The sequence below is a fragment of the Danio aesculapii genome, chromosome 15, assembly GCF_903798145.1.
Source record: "Danio aesculapii chromosome 15, fDanAes4.1, whole genome shotgun sequence".
Lineage (NCBI taxonomy): Eukaryota > Metazoa > Chordata > Actinopteri > Cypriniformes > Danionidae > Danio > Danio aesculapii.
This window is the reverse complement of record NC_079449.1, coordinates 41,867,651-41,889,365: the sequence shown is the minus strand read 5'-3', so window position 1 is coordinate 41,889,365 and position 21,715 is coordinate 41,867,651. Positions and strand designations below refer to the sequence as shown.

General features: G+C 37.1%; 1 protein-coding gene across 1 annotated transcript in view; it reads right to left on the bottom strand.

The window, feature by feature from the left end:
• The window catches only part of dscamb (Down syndrome cell adhesion molecule b), a 258,156-nt gene that overhangs the window by 63,664 nt on the left and 172,777 nt on the right, over nucleotides 1–21,715 (bottom strand). The window contains exons 7-11 of the mRNA XM_056473430.1: nucleotides 20,435–20,731; nucleotides 17,029–17,301; nucleotides 10,329–10,607; nucleotides 9,993–10,112; nucleotides 3,994–4,173 (exon numbers count right to left, since the gene is read on the bottom strand). Of these exons, the coding sequence (XP_056329405.1) occupies nucleotides 3,994–4,173; nucleotides 9,993–10,112; nucleotides 10,329–10,607; nucleotides 17,029–17,301; nucleotides 20,435–20,731 (1,149 nt within the window). The remainder of the gene's footprint in view (nucleotides 1–3,993; nucleotides 4,174–9,992; nucleotides 10,113–10,328; nucleotides 10,608–17,028; nucleotides 17,302–20,434; nucleotides 20,732–21,715) is intronic.

The following is a 21,715-nucleotide window of genomic DNA, read 5'->3' as shown; positions in this document are numbered from 1 at the left end:
TTTATAAATACAGATACAAATGCTCTATTCTCAACTTATAAGCACATTTATAATGTGCTTAATAATTGCATATTTATACTTTATTACTTATTAATTGTTCATTACTAAATTAAGTATCGCATTATTTACAAATCATTTGTATTTAAAAGTAGCGGCTTTTTGAATCATTAAGAATGAGTTAGTAAATGATTAATAAACTATTGAAATCTTTATATATCTTATTATTCAGGCACATAGTAATGGTTACTATGTATGTTAATAAATGCTTTATTAACTCAACTTCATGCAGTTTTGTGACCTAATCTAAAGTGAGGACTATATATGCCTTATAAATCCCTAATAAATGTCAATTAAAGGCTTGGTATTAAATGAAGATTAAACGTTTGCAATCTTTTTTTTTTAAAGATTTATTATTTTGCATTTTGCCTTTGTTTTGACAAGATAGTATGTTGACAGGAAGTGAAGTGGGAGAGAGAGGGAGGTAGGATTCGGAAAGGTCCACGAGCCGTCATTCGAACTCGGGACGCCGGGAGCACTGCCGCACCATACTTCAGCTCACTAACCACCGGGCTATCACGTCAACGAAGGTAATAAAAATAAAAATAATAAAATAAAAAATAAAATTATTGGAAACTTTCAACATTTCCGAATAACAGGAGGGTTAAAATACAATTAGAAATAAATACAATTACGGTCCTGTTCAGTAAACAGTAGGCACCAGTTAATACAGTTCAAAGTTATGCATCGCTTGCACTACACCAAAACCAAATTACACAAAATTTTCCCCTCTATTTCACCTATGCGTGACAAGTGTCAAATTACAGAGGACAACACAGCTCACGCATTTTGGTTTTGCCCAACTTTGTTTAATTTTTGGACACATATTTTTGATTTATACTCCAAGGCCTATAATATTTCCCTCCAACTGGACACAGAGCTTGCTATTTTTTGGTGTTTCAGAACACTCCCTCACCCTTGCAAAACATCTACAAGCCCTTACTTTAGGCATGACTGTGGCCAAGCGGCTAATACTAAAAAACTGGCAATCTCCTTTACCTCCTTCTTTTCGAACCTGGTTAATGTATATGGCCTCCATTATTCACTTGGAAAGGCTGAGATCTATCAGGTCTAATTCCAAAGAAAAATTCTTTGCTACCTGGGAACCCTTTCTTGGATACTTAGACCTGAAACGTGTCCTATGCAAATCCAGCACCCTTCATGAAAACTGACTGGCACCTTATAGGACTTTTTGATGTCTACATACTGTGTAGCATTACATTTTGTATCCCCAACAGCTGAACCCACATTTATGGTAATTCATACAGTATATTTACCTGCAAAGTGTGTATATACTGAGACAATATTGTTTGTTTGTTTGTTTATGTTCTGTTGTACCTAAAAAACCTTAAAATAAAAGTATAAAAAAAAAAGAAATAAATACAATTAAATAAAATTGGATAAAATAACAACAATATATTAATTTAACAATATATTTTGATACATTTCAAAGTTATTTAGCAAAGTTTAAACTATACAGTAATTTTATTTTACATAGATTGCAAAGATTTATATATATATATATATATATATATATATATATATATATATATATATATATATATATATATATATATATATATATATATATATAGTCATTTATTTTCTTTGTTCACGTTTAAAATAGAACTGAGCCTTTAATTGTCATTTATTAGAGATTTATAAAGTATAAATAGTCATCTGTTAACATACATGAACTATTTGCAATAAAGCATTTATTAACATACATGAACTATTAGCATATGCCGGAATAAAAAGAATTATGAATGTTAATTGTAATAGTTTATTAATCATTTACTCATGCATTCAGAAAAATCTTAAAATAGCACCAACTATTCTTAAATAACTAGCTTTTAAACAATGCAATACTTAGCTAAGTAATGAAAAAAATAATCATTAACAAAGTATGAAAATACAACCATTATCTGTTAAGCTAATGCTTAACAGATAATGAATTCACTATTTGCTAATGCTTAATAAACAATTCAGTGTGTAGTTATTATAGAGTGTTTCCATTTCTTCAACACATTTCTAAACATAATAGTTTTAATAACTCATTCGTTAGAACAGATTTCTTTTATCTTTGCCATGATGACAGAACATATCATTTTACTAGATATTTTTAAAGATACTAGTATTCAGCTTAAGGTGCAATCTACAGACTTAACTAGGTTAATTAGGTTAACTAAGCAGGTTAGGGTAATTAGGTAATTTATTGTATAACGATGGTTTGTTCTGTAGACAATCGAAATTTTTTTTTATTAAAATTAATTTTTTTAAAGTTAAAATCTGCTTTTATTTGAGCCAAAATAAAACAAATAGGACAATTTATGAAAAATCTACTTTCGCTAACTAGTCCCTGGTTTTTAGCTCAATCACAATGAAACCACTGTTGTTAGAATCTCTGGACAGGGTAGATCTTTCCACTTTGGATAGCTGCAACAGGCTCATTTACAAAAGGGGTGCGTCTACATGAACCTACTTGCCTGTAAACCCATAAGGAAAACTCAAAACATCACAGAATTTGGTGAGCACATGTGACATATCAATGTTAACAAACATGGAAAATGTTGTGGAGATCAGGTGGCGCTATAGTAGTCGAAAAGATCTCAAAAACAGTGTTTCAATGTGTGTTGATGCTTAATACAGTGATTCAATTATCTTTTTAGCCACTAAATGGATCTGGAAAGTGGAATGACATGCTATAAAAATGGCCGCCATTGGCCAATTAAATTTGAGCACCCATTAAACCAAGTTCTGATGGCCGATCAGAATGAAACTTGGCTGGCATATTGGACTCATGGGCCTAGAGGTCTGTAAACATTTTGAATGAAATCGAACACTAGGGGGTTTATTGATTGTGTATTATTCAATTCATACTTTTTTATTATACCATTTTAGTCACTAGATGTAATTAAACATACTTCAATGTTAATTTCTGCTTAAAACCATTATAGCCACTAGATGGCAGCAAAAGACCACTTTATTTTTTTTCCCTCATTAATTTTTAGCAGTAAGTCACTAAAGACTGGCTCACATGCTCACACTGTACGATTTTTTTATAATCCTGAATGACTGTAGCATGTCAGGCTGCATGGACATGGCTCTCATTTTACACTGTAAGATCTCAGCTGTCATAAAGTCAGACTGAACGACAATGAAGACTCGCCAATAACGAAAGAAAACCCTGACACTTTCACTATCAAATGATTCCTCAGCAAACGTAAACAATCTGTAGCAGCAATTTTGCACACGGGATGTCTTAATAATGAAACCAGGATGAAAAAAAACTGTTTTGACATTTCCCTGCGATCATTTGAATTGTCGCATGGATTGCGTCATCAAATTCAGAGCTCCTACTGGCTCTTCGATTGACGCTCATCGCACCTGTTTTCACGCTGCAGTAAAGTGTCTGAAATCTTCTGACACTGCCAAAACTTCATAGGAGGAAAAATCTGAATGCAACGTGCACTAAGCGGCTGTCAGCAAACATGTCAAACCAACGATCAAATATCACAGATTTTAGCCTAGAATTTCAGGAATCTTTTAGGATTTTCCAAATTTGTCTCGGATGACAAAATCGTGCCTGAAATCTCCACCCTGGTCTAATGAGAAAACACAAGTATTATACAGTTTAGTGGCTAATTCGTACAAATTCGTATGAAAATGTACGATTTTAAAAAGAAGGCGTGGCACCCAACTACACCCCTATACCCAACCATCATAGGGTGATGAGTAAATCGTACTAAATTGTACGAATTTGATCGATATCACTTTTGACATGATAACTACTTAAAGTTAATATCAAAGTAGAATTATTTCCATAAAACTGCTTTGAATTGATGTGTCATTTAAAGTGCTTTGCAAAAAAAGTGCATTGATAGTAAATCCCCTCATACATTCACAGACACACACACATACTTGAAAGGGTCTTACTTTTAACGGTGAGGTACATGCTCTTGCTGATATCGGCTCCCACGTCATTGCTGACCTTGCACAGATAAAATCCAGCATCTTCCTCCAGGACGTGTTTTATGAGCAGAGAGCCGTTCTCCAGGAGCTGGATGCGGGAGCCAGAATTCAAGGCGATGGGCTGGAACTGAGGAACGCCAGCACCTAGCACAGAAATCAGACAATAAATATACAACCCATGCTGTGCATTTTTAAATGTTACATACTCATTCATCTAAAGCAGGGGTGATCAAACATTTTCTTATGAAGGCCCAAAATTCAAACTTGATTGAGGCTAGTGAGCCGTAGGTAAATATTTATGCCTTGGGTAATTTCCTAATTTATTTAATAATGTTTAACAATGACTAGAAACAAACATTGCTTTATATTAACTAATACAGTATTTGTTTTATTTTATGATTGATTTTATGATATGATTTAATAAGTTCATTTATTTTATGAACTTATTAAAGAAAAAACAAAAACAATCTCATTTATAACGGAATTACTCTAGTTTTTGCCTTGATTTGCTCACGGATGTTTTTGCATAGTCCTCTATCCGTCTAGTTACAGTATTTACATTTTAAAATAAATGAATATTCATTTACAATATTCATTTGACACATTTAATTTCAGTTTGCTCTAAATATAATAAATAAAAAGCAATAAAACAAACAAAAAAGGTTGTGTAAAATTAGGAATGATGATCTCTGTGTTAAAGATATTTGCCCCAACCCTCTCCATCATTCTCATTCTCCTCTCAGATGGGATTGTGGGCCAAATCAAATACTACAATGAGCCAAATTTGGCCCGCAGGCCCTACTTTGGACTAAATATAATATTATACTGGTCTAAAGTATAAAATAGTAGAGACATTTCAATGTTTTGACATCTTGTGCTTGCTAATTTTGCCCTAAAATGTAGTAAAATAGTAATATTATTGTTAAATGTTATTAACATTTACTCACTCATTTTCCGTCAACTTATTCCGTTCTATCAGAAGTTGTCACAGAGGAATGAACTGCCAATTACTCTAGCATATGTTTTGCACAGTGGATGCTCTTTCTGCCATAACCCAGAACTGAGAGTACACTGTAAAAAATGGCTGTGATTTCAACGGTAAAAAACCTACAGTAAAAATTTCTTTTACGGTTTGTAACGTATTTTTAACGATAAAATACTGGCAACCACAGCTGCCGTTTTTTTACCGTAAATTTTACGGATTTATTTTTTACGGTGTACAAGCAACGGTGTTGGGAAACACCCATACACATCCCATTTACACACACACTCATACACTATGGCCAATTTAGTCAACATGCCGGAACTTGAACCAGCGACTTTCTCGTAGTGTTGCAACCATACTAACCACAGTACCGCCCAGTATTACCATTTAATGCAAGTGTTTTAATTTGAATTATATACTTTAAAATGCAAATGATTCCTTTGATGTTGGTATGATCTCAATACATTTTTACCTCTCTAATTGTGTTTCTTCCACTTTGACTGTGAGAAATGATCCGTGACTCTTATAAGCGTCTTTGTGAACACAACATGGAAAAACTATAAGAGGTAAACATTGCTTTGTGGAAAATTATTAAAAGCACCTCTGTCATTAAAATCACAGTTAGCTTAGTTATTTTTTTGCCTTTCAAATTCCAATTGCTTTGGCATTTTAAAAAAAGATTTTAATTACAGATATACTTTACAGGGATTGTTTGTCAAATAAAAACTTCAGATGGAGCTTCCAGCTTAGATATTTTCCAGACGTTATACCAGATATAATTCCAATAATTTAAACACTGTGATAGATAAAGAAGACCTCTACCTCTTCCTCTTTTAATTGTATGCAAACTTTTGAATAATGTATCGTTAATAATACAATATTTTAAAAGGCAGTAGCAGCCACATTAGCAGCAAATCACAATTTAAAGGAGTTCTGGAGGAAGCCCGGAGTAATATCTGTTATAAAAATTCAGCTTTGCCATCGCAAGAATACATATAGGCTAAAATATAATTCAAAAATCAGCTTAAAATAAAAACTAGGATAAAAATATTGTAACCTTGAACATCTGTCAATCCATTAGAATTATAGCCTTTTTAGGTTCAATTTCCTCTCCAATTATACTGTGTTTGCATTTGATGACTTCTTTATTAGATTTATAGATCTCTGAGGGCAAGCGTTTTGTATCTGGTGTGTCATGTGTGGATTAGGATTAGTGGATAGGGAGGGATTCAATAAAATGACATCAACCATAATACCACACTGGCAATTTAATCTGCCAAAGCTTCGGTGTATCTGGTAACAAAATAAAGTAACTTTGAATCACAGAAGTGAACATATACACACTTCTGAAATATATTCATTTTGACATTTTTAAATGGGCTATATGGGTCAAATTAAGCCACTTCAAATCTGTATACCAACACATGCTAAAAAACTCTAACCCTAACCCACTAGTGACGATCACTCTTTCAACAGCCCTGAGTGAGTTTTTGTACAGTACCTGCCAAAGATAACTACTGACTAAGAGGCAGAGTTTAAGAATCCTGTTAACATTTAGTCCTGTTTTGAATTTGGTTCTATTCTGACACAGTCATTTGTAGCTCCACCTTTTTTCGAAAAGAGGGCGGGGAGTAAACTTTCCTCTGAATTTAATCCAAAATGGCACAATTCTGATCAAAGCATAAACAAAGCAATTTCCGTTTAAGAGTTATAAAACATTAATTGTGGAGTATTTTGAGCTGAAGTTTCACATACATACTCCAGGGACATCAGAGACTTAAATGCAATCTTGAAAAAGGGGTATAGTATGTCCCCTTTAAGATGACGACAATAGAAACATTTATTTCTGAATGTTATAATTTGATATCTGAAAATATGGCAGAAAACATTGTATAAAATTATCCTGCGTATCCATCGTTTTCAACCTCCAACTCCATCTGACCCTCTTTTCTTTCATCGAACCTCAGCTGAACACCTCTCTCCTGATGTGCAGCATTTTTGGTGTGTGTGTGTGTGCGTGTGTGTGTGTGTGTGTGTGTATGGATTTCCACTTGTAGGCTTTCATCTGCAATGTGTAGAGAGGGCTTCAAACGCTGCTTCACCTTCAGGGAGAATCAAGGTCGAGCAAGTCACCTGCTCCTGTTGTAATCCAGTAATTCAGCTTCTTTGACCATGACCTCAATGCAAACATACATCTGTGCCCAGCCCACCTGTCCAGATAACCCCTAAACCACATTACTACCTGAGCCAGACTCTATGCCCACACCAAATGTGTCGGACAACGCTTCTATGTTTGTTCTTGCTGTCAATTGTGGAAAAATATGATTGATAAAGTGTCATGATAAACCACTGTGAGTTTAACTGCAGGCGCTGATTTGTCCAGGGAATCAGATTTTGATACAGCTTTCCTTCATCTCCTCTTGCGGCTGGACCCATGCGTTACTGGTCACTACTATGTTTTGTTATATAAGTTGCATATAAAATTAAGGTTTTAAAACCGCCAAAATGTTGTCAACCCGCCTGTGCCATTTTTACCCGCACAATCAAATTCAAAATTGCCCAATTGGGTGGAAAACCGACCAATCTGGCAACACTGGTAAAGAGGCGGTACGAGTGCTGTTACTGGCAAAATATCGCACGGCTATCAGCCAAACAGATTCAAGAACCAGATAGAACTGTTGTATAAATATATATAAGTAGCTTAATGTACATTATATACTGTACAACAATATCAACATTGGTTTAAATTGATGCACTGGATGTGAATTAAATGATTAAAAATGTATTTAATTTTAATAATTAAATTATCAGTCTTTTTTTCTAATAAAGATGCAAATCTGTCCCTGCAATCATCAGTTTACCTGCAGTGTTTTGTCAGAACCCGGGTTTGAACTTTGCTTTCTCTCTCTCTTTTCTGACAGCGTTTTCTATCTTTTCTTACTGACAACTTTCTAATTTGTCTCCAAATTGCTGTGTAACTTCACACAGCTGATCGTCTTTGCCAATTAGTTGTCTCACTTGTTTACTGCCACCTGCCTTTCATTTCTGCTGATTGCTGGTCCTATATCTGAGGGTGTTTCGTTTCTTCTCTTGCCAGAGTGTTGAGTTTCTTATAGCCTTCTTGTTGGCTACCTCTGTATTTTCTGTCCAGTTCTCTGGAGCCATTCTGGATTTGGTCTGCCCTGCTGGAAAGTTGATCCTTTGCCTTGCCATTCCCCTTTCCCTGCATTACCAGGCCTGGACCAAAGACTAGCTTTATTTTTCACTGAAATTTAGCCCACTCCTGATTTTCTTTCTCTTGTGGTGCTACTAATATTTGTTGGAATTTATCCTGTATGGTTGCCTGTGGTCCAGTCTTCAGTTTATTTTTGCTAAAGTCTAAGATCTGTTCTGGAATCTCAGCAAGTTGCTGAGTCATTTTCTTTCTTATTTAATTAAAAAACTTTTTGAATTGAACTCCTCTGATTTTGGGTCCTTTATACAGACATTCCTGACAGTGTTTACTGAGGATTTTATGCCTAATGATGTAAAACAAAGGTGATCGTTATTATTAAAAAATATCTAGGAACTGGTAAGTGTTAATTAATTGGATGCATTGATGTATAATATATGTAAAGCAATACACAATGTATGACCCTTGAAAACATTATTGTGGTTTTACATTAAAAAAATGGATATTTAATCACTATTTAATAACCACAAGATTTTTATTTTTGCAAAATACAAAGTATTTTTTTTCTTTTTCACATTCTTAAAGGGTCTTGAAACATCAAAACACATTTTTTAAGATATCCCAAGCTGCTAATAATACTATTAGAACACATATATTTCACAAAAAATGGAAAATTGGTTAATTTGCGTAAATTGGTTAATTAAGCAAATTCGTTCTTTCGGTTTGAAAATAAATTTTGAAGCTATGTGTGGATTACAGGGGTCTGATAACATGCAACAAAAACCTTTTTTACCCAAGAGTTTTTCGCATCTGGAAATGATGAAATCCGGATTTGACACTAGTCTTCTTAAAAAAAAAAGACACAGTTCCAGTTGGACCGATTGTCCTGTCTCTACAGATTTGGTAAGCGTGTGATCAGTGTTCGTTGTTTATGTATATTCAGATGGCAAAGTTAGTATCGTCAGCAGTACTCTTTCAGTTTTTAAAGACATACCTTAGTCAAAATGATTTAGTTACTAAGTTTACAGTACGTTAATATCACTACATTATTACGAACGGAAAGATTTGCAGTAAATGCTGCTCTCCGAGTGTAAACGTGAACACCTTAATCAGACTATTACCATCGTGTAGGATTTTCGTCACATTTTGTGAGAGGATAGTCTATACACACACAGCTTTCTGACGCTACCTATTGAGTGCATCTACGTTACAGAGAAATGCAGAGGTTTTTATTTTCTCTCATACGATGTGCGGTCTCAAACATTCCATTAAAATTACACTCTTTCAGCAGTTCCTCACATCCAATATGTCAATTGTCATGGGGGGTATGCATGAAATGTTCCTGAAAGAAAGTGCCAAACTGTAATTAAAGTCGACAATTAATAATTTGCCAAATAATTTGATTACCGATGTCCACGTAAACATATTCACTCTCTTTCCCCCCTGCGTCTGTGTGTTGTTTTGCCTCTGTGAAAATCAGCACATGCTCGAGTTGAAACTCCCCTTCTCATGCAAACCCTTCCCTCTTTCGCTACTTGACACTCCCACGTAAACAAAGCTGGACTCACCCACTTTCCTGACCTTTTTCAAACTAGAGGTGTGAAAACATCCTGCTGAGACAGGGGGGTACGTGGCCCTTTAATATTTTATATTAAATATTTATAATTCATCTTTTATTAACATATTTTGTTAAAATGTTACCTAGAAAAGCATTTGTGAGATTTTCCGAAATTCTAAATTCATCCCAGACTCTGCATGAGTAACAGAAAATGATATACAATTTAATATTCACCAATACTCGCATACCTTTTGAGTGGTTCCACACTATGGTGGGGATTGGATTTCCCTTTGCCGAACAATTCAAGGTAACTGATTTCCCATATATGCCGTCCTGGTCTTTTGGCTGAACCTCAAAATGTGGTGGAACTATGCAAAAAAAGAATATTACAAACAAGTAAAATGTTTACAAATGCACCATTAAATATGAACATATTTAAACAGAACTTAGAGAAAGTGACAAATGCAAAAGAACACATTTATTATAGTAAAATATCAATGAAATGACTTAAACTTGGAATGAATAGTATTAATTAAAGAATTAAATTAATTATAAGAAGTTGTACGACAAAACTGATCCCAAACCTTTAACGATGAGCTGTATACTATGTTCGACGGCTGCAGCTTCATTACGGGCGATGCAAGTGTAACTGCCATTATGAATTTCCGACAGGTTTGAAATGCGCAGTGAGCTGGTGAAGTCTATGTTGTCGATGGTGACACCCAGGCTGGCGTTGATTGGTCGTCCATCTTTGTGCCAGGTTATAGACATGGGCAGGTCGCCAGATATGACCACACATGGGATGAAGACACGCTGACCAATGGAAGCACTCTGAGAGTCGGAGTGTTGGATAAGAGGGGGCACTGCGGAAAAAAAAATCAGAAATAGAGATACTCTTAGAAACGCATCAGCAGATGAGTGTTACAATGACTCTATTAACTTGTATGTAAAGTGTCTCCATATAAGGGCTTTCCACACAACCCTTTTATTACAGTCAGCATGAAGTGGAAGTTACTGAGACTTTTGTATTAATATGTTGATGTACTTTCAACTGAAACAGAATATCGAGTAGGGGGACAGGGCTTTCTTTTGCGCATCATTCCCTCATAGCAAACTAACGGTAAAAGAGGGTATTAATATACAGTTACTATGGAATTCTTTACGACCGCCACTCTAAACATGGAAGAAAAATGTCATTCTTATTGAAGATCACTAAAACAACAATTTTTTTAGTGATTTAACTTGCACAGATTAATTATTTATTTTAAGAATAACAACGTGATCTAGCAAAACAAGCTTTGTACATTTGATTTTACAAATACTTCTAAGCTTTTCCTCACATGCAGATTACAGAACACTCATACCCCAGTTGTACATATGCATTATTCTGTGTGATTTGAAGAAACCTTTCCGCTAAAGATATCTACGGGATAACCAGTGTATTGGAGTTCTTTAAATATTTTACATACACAACACCGAGGCAAAAATGAACACCCAAAATGAAGTGGAGTACATTTAAAATTCTTAAACACGTGGCAAGTCATTGATTATCTTGCTTATTCCATAATCATTTGCCAAGTTATAAACACATTAAAACTAATATCGCTCTTTGCAGTTCAATATTTGTCTGAATTTTCATCAGTTATGACATTAGATATCCTAGTCTCCGCTTTTGAATCAGTCACAGGCAGACAGAGAAGGAGCATGTGCAAGAAAGAGAGATCTTCTTTCTGTGTGTAAATGACATAGGTGTATCTAATAGCTCATAGTAACATGTGTTATCTGCATTTTGCAAATATTTTTTTTAGCAAATTTATGAGTTAGTTGATCAACATCAGCTCCCTAGAGAAGCACACTTTGACATCCTTGATAGTGGTGTCCGTGAGTTTCTTTGGTTACTACTAATGTGTGAGGGAATTACATTTATTTCAAACCATGATCAAAACTCAGTGGAACTACCTGTGCAGTATTACGGAAAACCCTCCAGCCAATCAGAATCAATCATTTAAACAGACCATGGAATATATTACTTATCTTATTTCGTACTTCTAACTGCCACCTTATGGAGGGGTTTGAGTCTCTGAATGATCCAAGGAGCTTTTCAGGGGCTAAATGCCCCTGGTACGGTCTTCCAAGGCAAAAAAGGTCCAAGTTGAAAAGTCGGACTAAGTGCCCCTTATGAATCAAATACAATCAAGGACCTGACATTGTATGATATGGCGCAGCTGAGGCCCAACCCTGAGGGCAGGTCTGGGATTGATGCTTGTATACGAGAGCCTGGTGCTGGGTTTTGTCTCATGAATCCTGGCCTGTTTTAGCTCGAAGGAGCGACATGGAACCATCCTCCTGCAGGCCCACAACCTCCTCCTGCAGGTCTCTCACTGTAGCCAAACACCAGTGCAGAGTACCTGGCATTTTTGGAGTCCTCTGGATCCACTGGCAGAGGAGGAGGTCAGACAGATTGGGCAGGCCCAAATGTACTGTAAGAGTCCTCTGGGAACATCTGATTGAACTACGTCAGAAGGATTTTCAACTTTCACCTCTGGAAGAACTTTGATCAGATCGCAAGGGAGGTTGGAGACATTGAGACAGAGTGGTCCATGTTCTCCGACTTCATTTTTGACATGGCCATGAGGAGCTGTGGCTGCAAGGCCTGTGGTACCCATCGTGGCACCAATCCATGAACTCAGTGGTGGACACTGGAAGGGATGCTGAAGAAAGCTGAAGCTTGAAAGCTTCAAGCTGATGAAGAAGTCCTACCAGGCTTGGTTGGCTTGTGGGACTCCAGAGGCAGCTGATGGGCCAAGTGTGCTGCAGCCCAGGTGGTTGTGGAAGCAAAAACTCAGGCCTAACAAGAGTTTATTGAGACCATAAAGGAAGAGGTTGGCCTCAAAAAGATTCTGGCAAACCATCCTGTGCCTCAAGAGGAGGAATTAGTTCTACACCAATACCATTTGCAGTGGAAATGAGGAGCTGTTGACCTCAATTGGGGACTTTGCTGGATGGCGAAAAGAATATTTTGAGGACCTCCTGAATCCCAATGACATGACTTCCATTGAGGAAGCAGAGATGGGATACAGGGGTTGACTCTGTTGCAAGTCACTGAGGTAGTTTGCAAGCTTCACAGTGGCAAAGCAGCAGAGTGAATGAGATCCACCCTGTGTATCTTAAGTCTCTGGATGTTGTGGGGCTGTATAACATTACATGGAGGTCAGGGACAGTACCTCTGGACTGTACAACTGGAGTGCTGGTTCCCAATTTTAGGAAGGTGGACCAGAGGGTGTGTTACAACTATATGGAAGTTTATGCCAGAGTATTGGAGAGGAGGATCGGGCAATGGTTGAACCTTGGATTCAGGAGAAATAATGCAGATTTCGTCCAATCCATGGCAAAGTGGACCAGCTCTTCACCCTTACTAGAGTGCTCGAAGGTTCAAGGGAGTATGCCCAACCTTAGATAAGACATTTGACCATTTCCCTCATGGCATTCTTTGTGTGGTGCTTTGGGAGTATGAGTTCGGAGGTTTTCTGTTAAGGGCTGTCCGTTTTATGTTTGAACGGAGCAGGAGATTGGTTTGTATTGCAGGCAATAAGTAAGACCTGTTCTTGGTGCATGTTTGACTCAGGCAGGGCTGCTCTTTGTCACTAGTTCTGATAGTTTTTTTATGAACATAATTTCTAGAAACAGCCTAGAGTTGGAGAGGGCCAGGTTCATCGACCACAGTATTTCATCTCTGCTATTTGCAGATAATGTTCAATCTACATTCCTACTCTCACTTATAGTCATGAGCTTTGGGTCATGCCTGAAAGGACAAAATCTTGTGTATAATGAGTTTGAAAATGAGTTTTATTGGAAAAGTGGAGGGATGAGATAGGGTGAGGAGCTCTGTGATCTGGGAGGAGCTGAGAGTAGAGCAGCTGCTCCTCCACATCAAGAGAAGTCAGTTGAGGTGGCGCAGGAATCTTTTTTGGATGCCTCCTGGGAAGGTGTCTCTGGCATGTCCCATGTGGAGGAGGCTCCAGGCAAGACCCAGGATATGATGCAGGGACTATGTATCTCTGCTTGCCAGGGAACACATCAGCATCACTCTGGATAAGCTTGAGGAATTATCTGGAGAGAAGGACGTGTGGACAGACTGCTGCCATTGTGACCCAATAAGAGGAAGACGAAGATGATGATGATATTTCTTACTCTTTAACTTTAAATAAAGTCAATAGTTAGAGGTTTTCAGCTTCCTTCTTTTTTTGTTAAACAGAAGTAAGAAGCTTATAAAGGTTTAGAACCATCTGAGGTTGAGTAAACAGTGCGTACATTTTCAATTTTGGATGAACTCTGATCTTTTGGTTGGCAAGGGAAGGTGCTTATATGTGATTTCAGCTGTAGCTGTTTTCTAAAAGTATATTTTTAGTTAATTATTACTTGTTTGTAAAACCGTTGGATGCAGATTTAGCTAAAAAATTGTAAACAGTGAATGAGACCCAGCATAAACAAAAAGTTCAACTGATTTTGAACTGTCGTAGTTATTTTTTTAATGTACGTATTATTCATTGACAGCATACCATATAACATAACACATAACAGTAGAGATTTTTGCTAAATTTCAGTCCAACACTACATAACATGGCTGTCTCACTGATATCAAATACAGAAATAATTTGATATGCTTTTTGCCTGCAATGCAGTTTAATGAGGAAACGCCACATTTAAAAGAAATGATTCTTGTCTTGACAAAAGACTCATACAATATGGGCTGGTGGACAGAACATATGTGATCACACATGTACAATTATCTGTGATTTGCAATAATAAGGCTCCAGTCGGCCTTCATAACAAGTCATTACAGCTCTGAATCTCGAGATTTCACAGAGGAGGAGGCATAATGTGAACTAATGAGGGAGAAACAGAGCAAAGAAAGACAAAATAAAGAAGACCATAAAAGGGCTCTTTCGTCTCCCAGTAAATTCGGCATAATGCGTTCCCCGGGGACTTCGCAAGCATGGTGCTAGTCAGCCTGTCGCGTTTGAGAATCAATGAGTTAAAATAACATTGAAATAAAGCAGCACTTCAGTGCTTATTTAATTCACAACAAAATGGGGATAATGGACTCCAGGGAATCCCTTTGCACGCTTCAGAATTTTAAGCATGAATAGAGCAAATTAGCTAACTCAATCACACAGCATTTTCCCCCCTGTCTTCATGACTCTGAACACACAAAAACAGATGCTAGATTGGTTATTACATAATAACAGGAGTGAATACTTGCAGTTTTACTAGTGTCTATAACTTTTGTGTGTCTGAATTATTCTAATCAGTGCTATAACTGTACTTTAAGGTAAAGCTTTTAGGTCATGTTTAAACCTTTTTAATTAGGTAATTAATAAGTGAGATTAATTTTATCCAGTGTTATGACATGTAAAGTTTTGTAAACACAATTTTATTATTACACACACTGCTGATACAGAATCTCATACTAATTGAGAGATAATATTTTTGAATTTCCATAATAGTTATGGTTTAGAGTGGGAAACATATAATTATGAACAAAGAGTTCCTTAAACTGTTGACTTCTATTAAATTGTCTTAATTATAAATATTCATCTGTTAGAGGCTAAGCGCACATGCATATTCTTGTTTTAATTTTAATGAAACACATTGATGTTTAATTATACACCTTCCCCTTAAAGTGTTAGTTCACCCAATAATAAAAAAAGTGTTATTAATTACTCAGCCTTGTGTCGTTCCAAACCGTAAGACCTTTGTTCATCTTCAAAATACAAATTTCAATATTTTAGATTAAATCTGACAGCGCCCTCATCCTTCGAAGACAGCAATGGTTCCGGTTCATTCGAAGTCTAGAAAAGTATGACAAATTAACCCCAAAACAGATCATATGCCTTTAGTGGTTCAATCACAATATTATCAAGCTACAAGAGTGAGCACGTTTCTTTTCCTCAGTGTCAGTATAGGGCGCACAGTCACAAGAGTGCTTTGACAGCCATGCTCGACTGTGCTGCTGATGTATTACTAAAGTCCCTTTAAGGCATCTTAAATTTCAGCCATCTTTTCAGCCATCTTTGATGGCAGTAAAATCAGGCATTCTGTTTGAATGGGGAAACATCAAATTCTCCAAAACTGTTTGCCAAGCTTTCACTTTTCATATTTGGAATGCGCCTTTCATATTTGGAATCACTAATAAAGTGCATTTTTTTCAGGTTGCCCAAGCTAATTTGCACTCGAAGGTAATGAGATCATGACATCAACATTATTTATGGCTGTTTTACACATTATCATCCTCATGATAATGTTTCATCGCATATTGACCTTTACACTTTTCCCCAATTAAAAACTATTTGAGTAACATGTCTTGTGTATTCTATAGTCTTTGGTATTACCTAGAACGTTCCAGTGTTTTGTTTCAAACAGAGGAAGTCTAGCCTGATCTCACGAGAAAACGTGTTTTCGTTTTGTCAGTTAAATGGAGTTCAAACGTACGAAAATGTACGATTTTAAAAAGGAGGCGTGGCACCTAACCCCACCCCTAAACCCAACCGTCATTGGGGGGTGAGCAAATCGTACTAAATTGTGCGAATTAGATCATACGAATTCATACGAATTAGCCACTAAATCAAAAAGTTCCGAATTGCCGTGAGATTGTGTTGGGAAGTCGCAAGCTGGCATCTGGGGTACACACCAGAGCTCATGAACGCACCCTATACTGACACTGAGGAGAAGAATTGTTGAATTAAGACTTTGTTTGTGTATTTGTTTTATATGTGCACAAACATATTGACATAGCTTGATCATTTTCTGATTGAATCACTAAAGACATTTGGATTGTTTAAAGCAGTGTTTCCCAACCCTTTTCCTGGAGGCACACCAACAGTACATATTTTGGATGTCTCCCTTACCTGACTAATTAACTTCAGGTTTTGGAGTCTCTTCTTATGTTCTAATGAGGGGATTCAGGTGTGTTTGATTAGGGAGACGTTGAAAATGTGTACTGTTGGTGTGGCTTCAGGAACAGGGTTGGGAAACACTGGTTTAAAAGATTCTTTTTAGTATTTTTCAGTGCCCGGTTACATAAAAGTCTTAAAATAATAAAAAATTAAGGGTGGAAAAAAATGGTGCATAGCGAGGGGTGAGGAGCGTATAATATCTGAGCTGTGACAGATTCTAATTCTAATATTACTACGTATACTTGTGATAAAAGCCTTAAGAAAATTAAAATGACACTTTTTTCACCCAAATAATAAAATAACCTGACATCTGTCTACACAGCTGTACCTTTTACTGTCACATGGACACTCCTGTGAATTTGTTTCTCTGGATCCACCAGCACGTAGCATGTATACTCTCCCTCGTCTGAGTTTTGCACATTGGACAGCTTGAGTGTGCCGTTGTTCTCGAAGGCACGTTGGCGATGGTTGAATGGGAGCAGATTGGAATCCTTATACCACTTAATAGAGTAGTACGGGTAACCAATGATGCGACAGTGTATGTACGTGTCCCTCCCAGCGATGGCAGTGACATTTTTCATTGGTCGAATACTGGCAGGACCTATTTTGAGAAAGAAATATGAGTAAACAGAGCGTCTGGAAGTCAGATGATAGGCTTATGAAGGATGTGTCACTAACTATTAGTTACATATTTCGAAAAACATTACAGTAAATAACTAACAAATAACCCTAACTTTGGCAAATAAATTAGCATTTGATGTAAATGAGCACAATGCAGCAACAACCAATGAGAGTGAAGGCATTTTACATACGCCTACTGTTAACAAACAAATATGAATTCCTTTAAACCAAGAAAAGCTACCATGCCTGGATAGAGATACTCTCTAAATACACAATTCCCCATTCTTTCACAAATAGGAAGATGCTATTTGTGCTGTTCTCAGACAGCATTCGAATTTGTTTACAGTTTGTTCAAATAGTTGGTTGTATTGTTTGTGTTTTAAACTCAATTAATTGACCCCTCCCTAAGCCACACCCAAAAACCGCCAAACACCAAGTGCAGGAGGCTTGTCAAGCTTTCGAGCGAGGGAAACAAGCCAAAGCATTGTGCATATGGATTGTGCAGATCTAATTTCCTGGTTTCCTAAAAGTTTGGACGGGGTGGTGGAGTTTTATTCCCTTTCCAAAACTTAAAACCCAAGGACGGAAATGCCAGTGTGGATCAAGCTGTGTGAGGGGCGCTGAAAGAGCGGAGTTAAGTTGGTTTTGTTTCGATATTCCTGACACATTCAGTGATAGATGACAAGAGAAAAAGATCTAAACTGTGTTTCCTACAAAAATACAAAGCAGGTTACGTTTCCCAGCGGTATTTTCCTTTTTTTTCCTTGATATTATGAGCACTGCTCCGTTTAAGCCCTCGCCATAGTAATAACAATCATATTTCCATCTGTTTCAAGCTACGAATATTTGAAATTACATATCAACAGAACAAAACAGAGATATGATAACAGTCTAAGCACTTGCGATCAATATACTTCACCCGTAGCTGTTTTTCAGTCATTTATCACCCTCATGTCCATGTCAGTGATAAAATTCACTGATGTTTTCGTCTGTCTTTTAGAGATTTAATCATTGGTGATGACGTTATACCGGGTTAGTGACTGTCTGCTTAGATATTTGGTGTCTGATTAATATTTGCTGGTAGGGAAAATCTATTTGTTCACTTCAGCTGTTTATACTTTAATTTGCATTTCAATTTATTTATTTTTCCACTTAACTGTATAACAATATTGCTAATATTCGAATAATATTTGGCACAAATCCATAAATTTCGCCATTCTGGCTGTTCTATGAATGAATTATGCAAAAGCAAGTCTATGCGTGTTTCCTCGTCGGTTAGTAACGTTATATTTCATTGCACAACAATAGTCTATCAGGCTTATTAGCTAAAAAAAGGGAAGTCACGATTTAATTTGTTATTATTAGATTATTTTTAAATGTCACCTCTCTTGCTGTGCATGAACTAAGCTGTTGAATGGTTAGCATATGAGGCGGCTAGGCTAAGCTAGCTTCAATTTTGATTGTATTATTCTCTAATCAGTAGCATATTATGTCGTGAATATACCCCGTTAATGCATACTGCAGTCCTTTTTTGTCTGGCTTTCTCGGATATCTCACTTGTTTGCCAAAATGACTGACTATATCCCTGGGAATGTTTGGCACCGGTGCATACATATTGCAATAGATGTGCCAGGCACGAAAGCTTGACAGGCGTAGCAACAGTAACTAAGCAGGGCGGGGCTTAGCGAATGGTCAATTGCCTTCCCCGTCCATTTATTTAGTGCTTTTTACCATATTTAAGGCATTACATGAAGTCAGACGAGAAATTTCCTCAACATCCACCAATGTGCAGCATTCACCTATGAAGTTACCATTGGGCTTGGGTGGGCTACATCACCATGTAAGATGTTATCATTCCCATGTTATATTTATACTATTATAAAATGTCACTATAAGCTGCGTCTCCATTGTTGGACCAGTGTGAGCTGGGATTCTAAACGGGCCAGCCAGGGTTAATATCCACATTCCGGGATCTTCAAAGATCTTAATCAATATTTCTTATAGAAGAACAACAAATGTATTCAATTATTTCTGATATAGAGGCTACTTCAAACAGCACCATTAAAACTTAAGAGAGCATTCATTAAGATAAACGGTGATAAATTATAAACTACTTATTAATTATCATCCCAATGTTGACAGGTATGATCAAGTTCCGGTACGTGACTGTCGGACGCACTGCATGGTGATAAAGAGACACTGTTCCCTGAGCAGTACCTGCACACGTGATATGAAGCGGAGCGAAAGTGGACACCTTGGGATTTGGATGTGTGTTTAAACAGACCAATACACAAAATTATATGTAAACATGTCCATGTTGACATGTTATATTTTAAACAAAACTAATTGTGTCTTAATCGAGCATAAACAGTTATAGATCATTTAGAACTTTACAGATCTGCTGTGCATTTGATCTTAAAGTGACATTTCTGTCATTTAATGTTAAAGCGAAAGCAGAAAATGAGGGATGATTCTATAATAACTTTAATCTAAATATATATATCTACATTATACAGTGAAGTAAAGGTGAATTCATTTTAAAAACTTGATTAAATTTCTCTCTATATTAGGTAATTATTTTAATAGGCTTTAACTGTTTAATTTATTTGCAATTTTTTTTCTATTGTACGCAGATGGGGTTGTGGTATCCCTTATTTTCCCATCCTAATGTTGACAGATATAGCTGTAATTCACAGCGCTCTCTTCCACCTATGACTGTCACCAATTCTCGGTTTGGCAAACTTGCTCCAAACAACCTAGCCTGACATACCCTTACAGATGGCTTGACAGTGTCCAAAGGCTGACCATCGGCTTAGCATGTTCAAACCTTATCAGGAGATAAGACACAGGAGCAGCCTTCACATTCATTGGTTGTCTCCACATAGATTCACAGCTCATTTTTTTATTGCTTATTATTAATTTTAATTATAATAACTATATATTATATATCTTTCTTTATCTGCTAATCACAGACTGCACAACATTGCTAATCTCAAACAACTACAATTTCCTTCCAAATAAAAATTCCACCTAGAAATCTCTGAACAAGCCTAACGTGGTTGTGTGATTGTGGTGTGGTGTGGGTGTTTTTGAGGAGCTGATCTGACAAGCACCTCTTACGTTTATTCGAGCCTGATAGGAGACCGATCCGGCCGAGTTGTTGCAGGTGCAGCGGTAGACCCCCCCATCGCTGACCTGCGTGTGAGAAACATTCAGGTAGCTGAGCACGTGGCCTTCTGTGGTGATGATGCGGTCCATGCGATGGTTGCTGTCTTTGATGACGGGGTCGTCGTCCAGGGTCCAGGTGACAGTGGGAAGGGGGGTTCCTTTCACATGACATACCAGCGAGATGGGTTCATTCGGGCTCACAACCTTCTCGCTGAAGGCAGAGAGGATCTTTGGTGTCCCATCTGGAGGAATCAAAGACAAATTTGACTTACTGTTTTATTTTTTTCAACTGTTACAAAGGCTCTCAGAAATAAAGGTACATAATCTGTCACTGGGGAAGTCACTTTTCAAAAGGTTTTTTGTTCCCAAAAAGCGCCATGAAACCCCCCTCTTTCAGTTCAAGTCTTTTAAAAAAATGCTTTATAATGGGCATGGAGCACTGCGAGCAGATGGAGAGTGGGCAGGGCCAGCAGAGCAAGGGAAGAAGGGGAGCAAACAACTGTTGTTAGTTGGCTCACAAAATGAGACACAGACCATGAGGAGATGCATGATTTTAAAGTTTACAAAGTTAATGCAAAGAAATAAACAGTAATTTAATGCCCTGCTACATATCTTATTCGTAATTTCACATACACATAACCACAATTTGTTATATCATTATAAAGATAACCATGTAAACACTATAAATGAGGAGGACTTCTCTCCTTCTGAATCCCCAGGTCTGAATACAGACACAGTGGATAGCAATGCAGCAGGTCTCTTGCCCTGTGTATTCCAACAATAAGCCCTGCCGGTAATCTGGAGGATTTTATACATATGGCGAACACAGCAGCATGGATATAGGCGATGTGTCTGAATGGTAATGAACTCAACTGATAAAACACAGCCATTCTCCAATTCTCATGCAAGTCTCTTGACAAAAATGCTTGCTGCAAACCAACAGCTTTGCTGAGTCGGCCCTGACAGCATTGATTGATTGAAACACATGCAATCATGTAAACAAACTCATAACGTTATGACCCTTCATGAACGGCTAAATACTGCTTGCCGTACGCAGTCTCACTCAGAGTCAATAGGTCTCACAGCTTGGCAGGTTCGGAAAGCACGTGATCTCATGAATAATTAAGAAGCATGGTCTTCACATGGGATAAGAAAATGAGAAACCGACGCGTCATCACTCCACTAGCAGATTCGCGATATGCCATCGCTTTTGATCCCGCCACAAA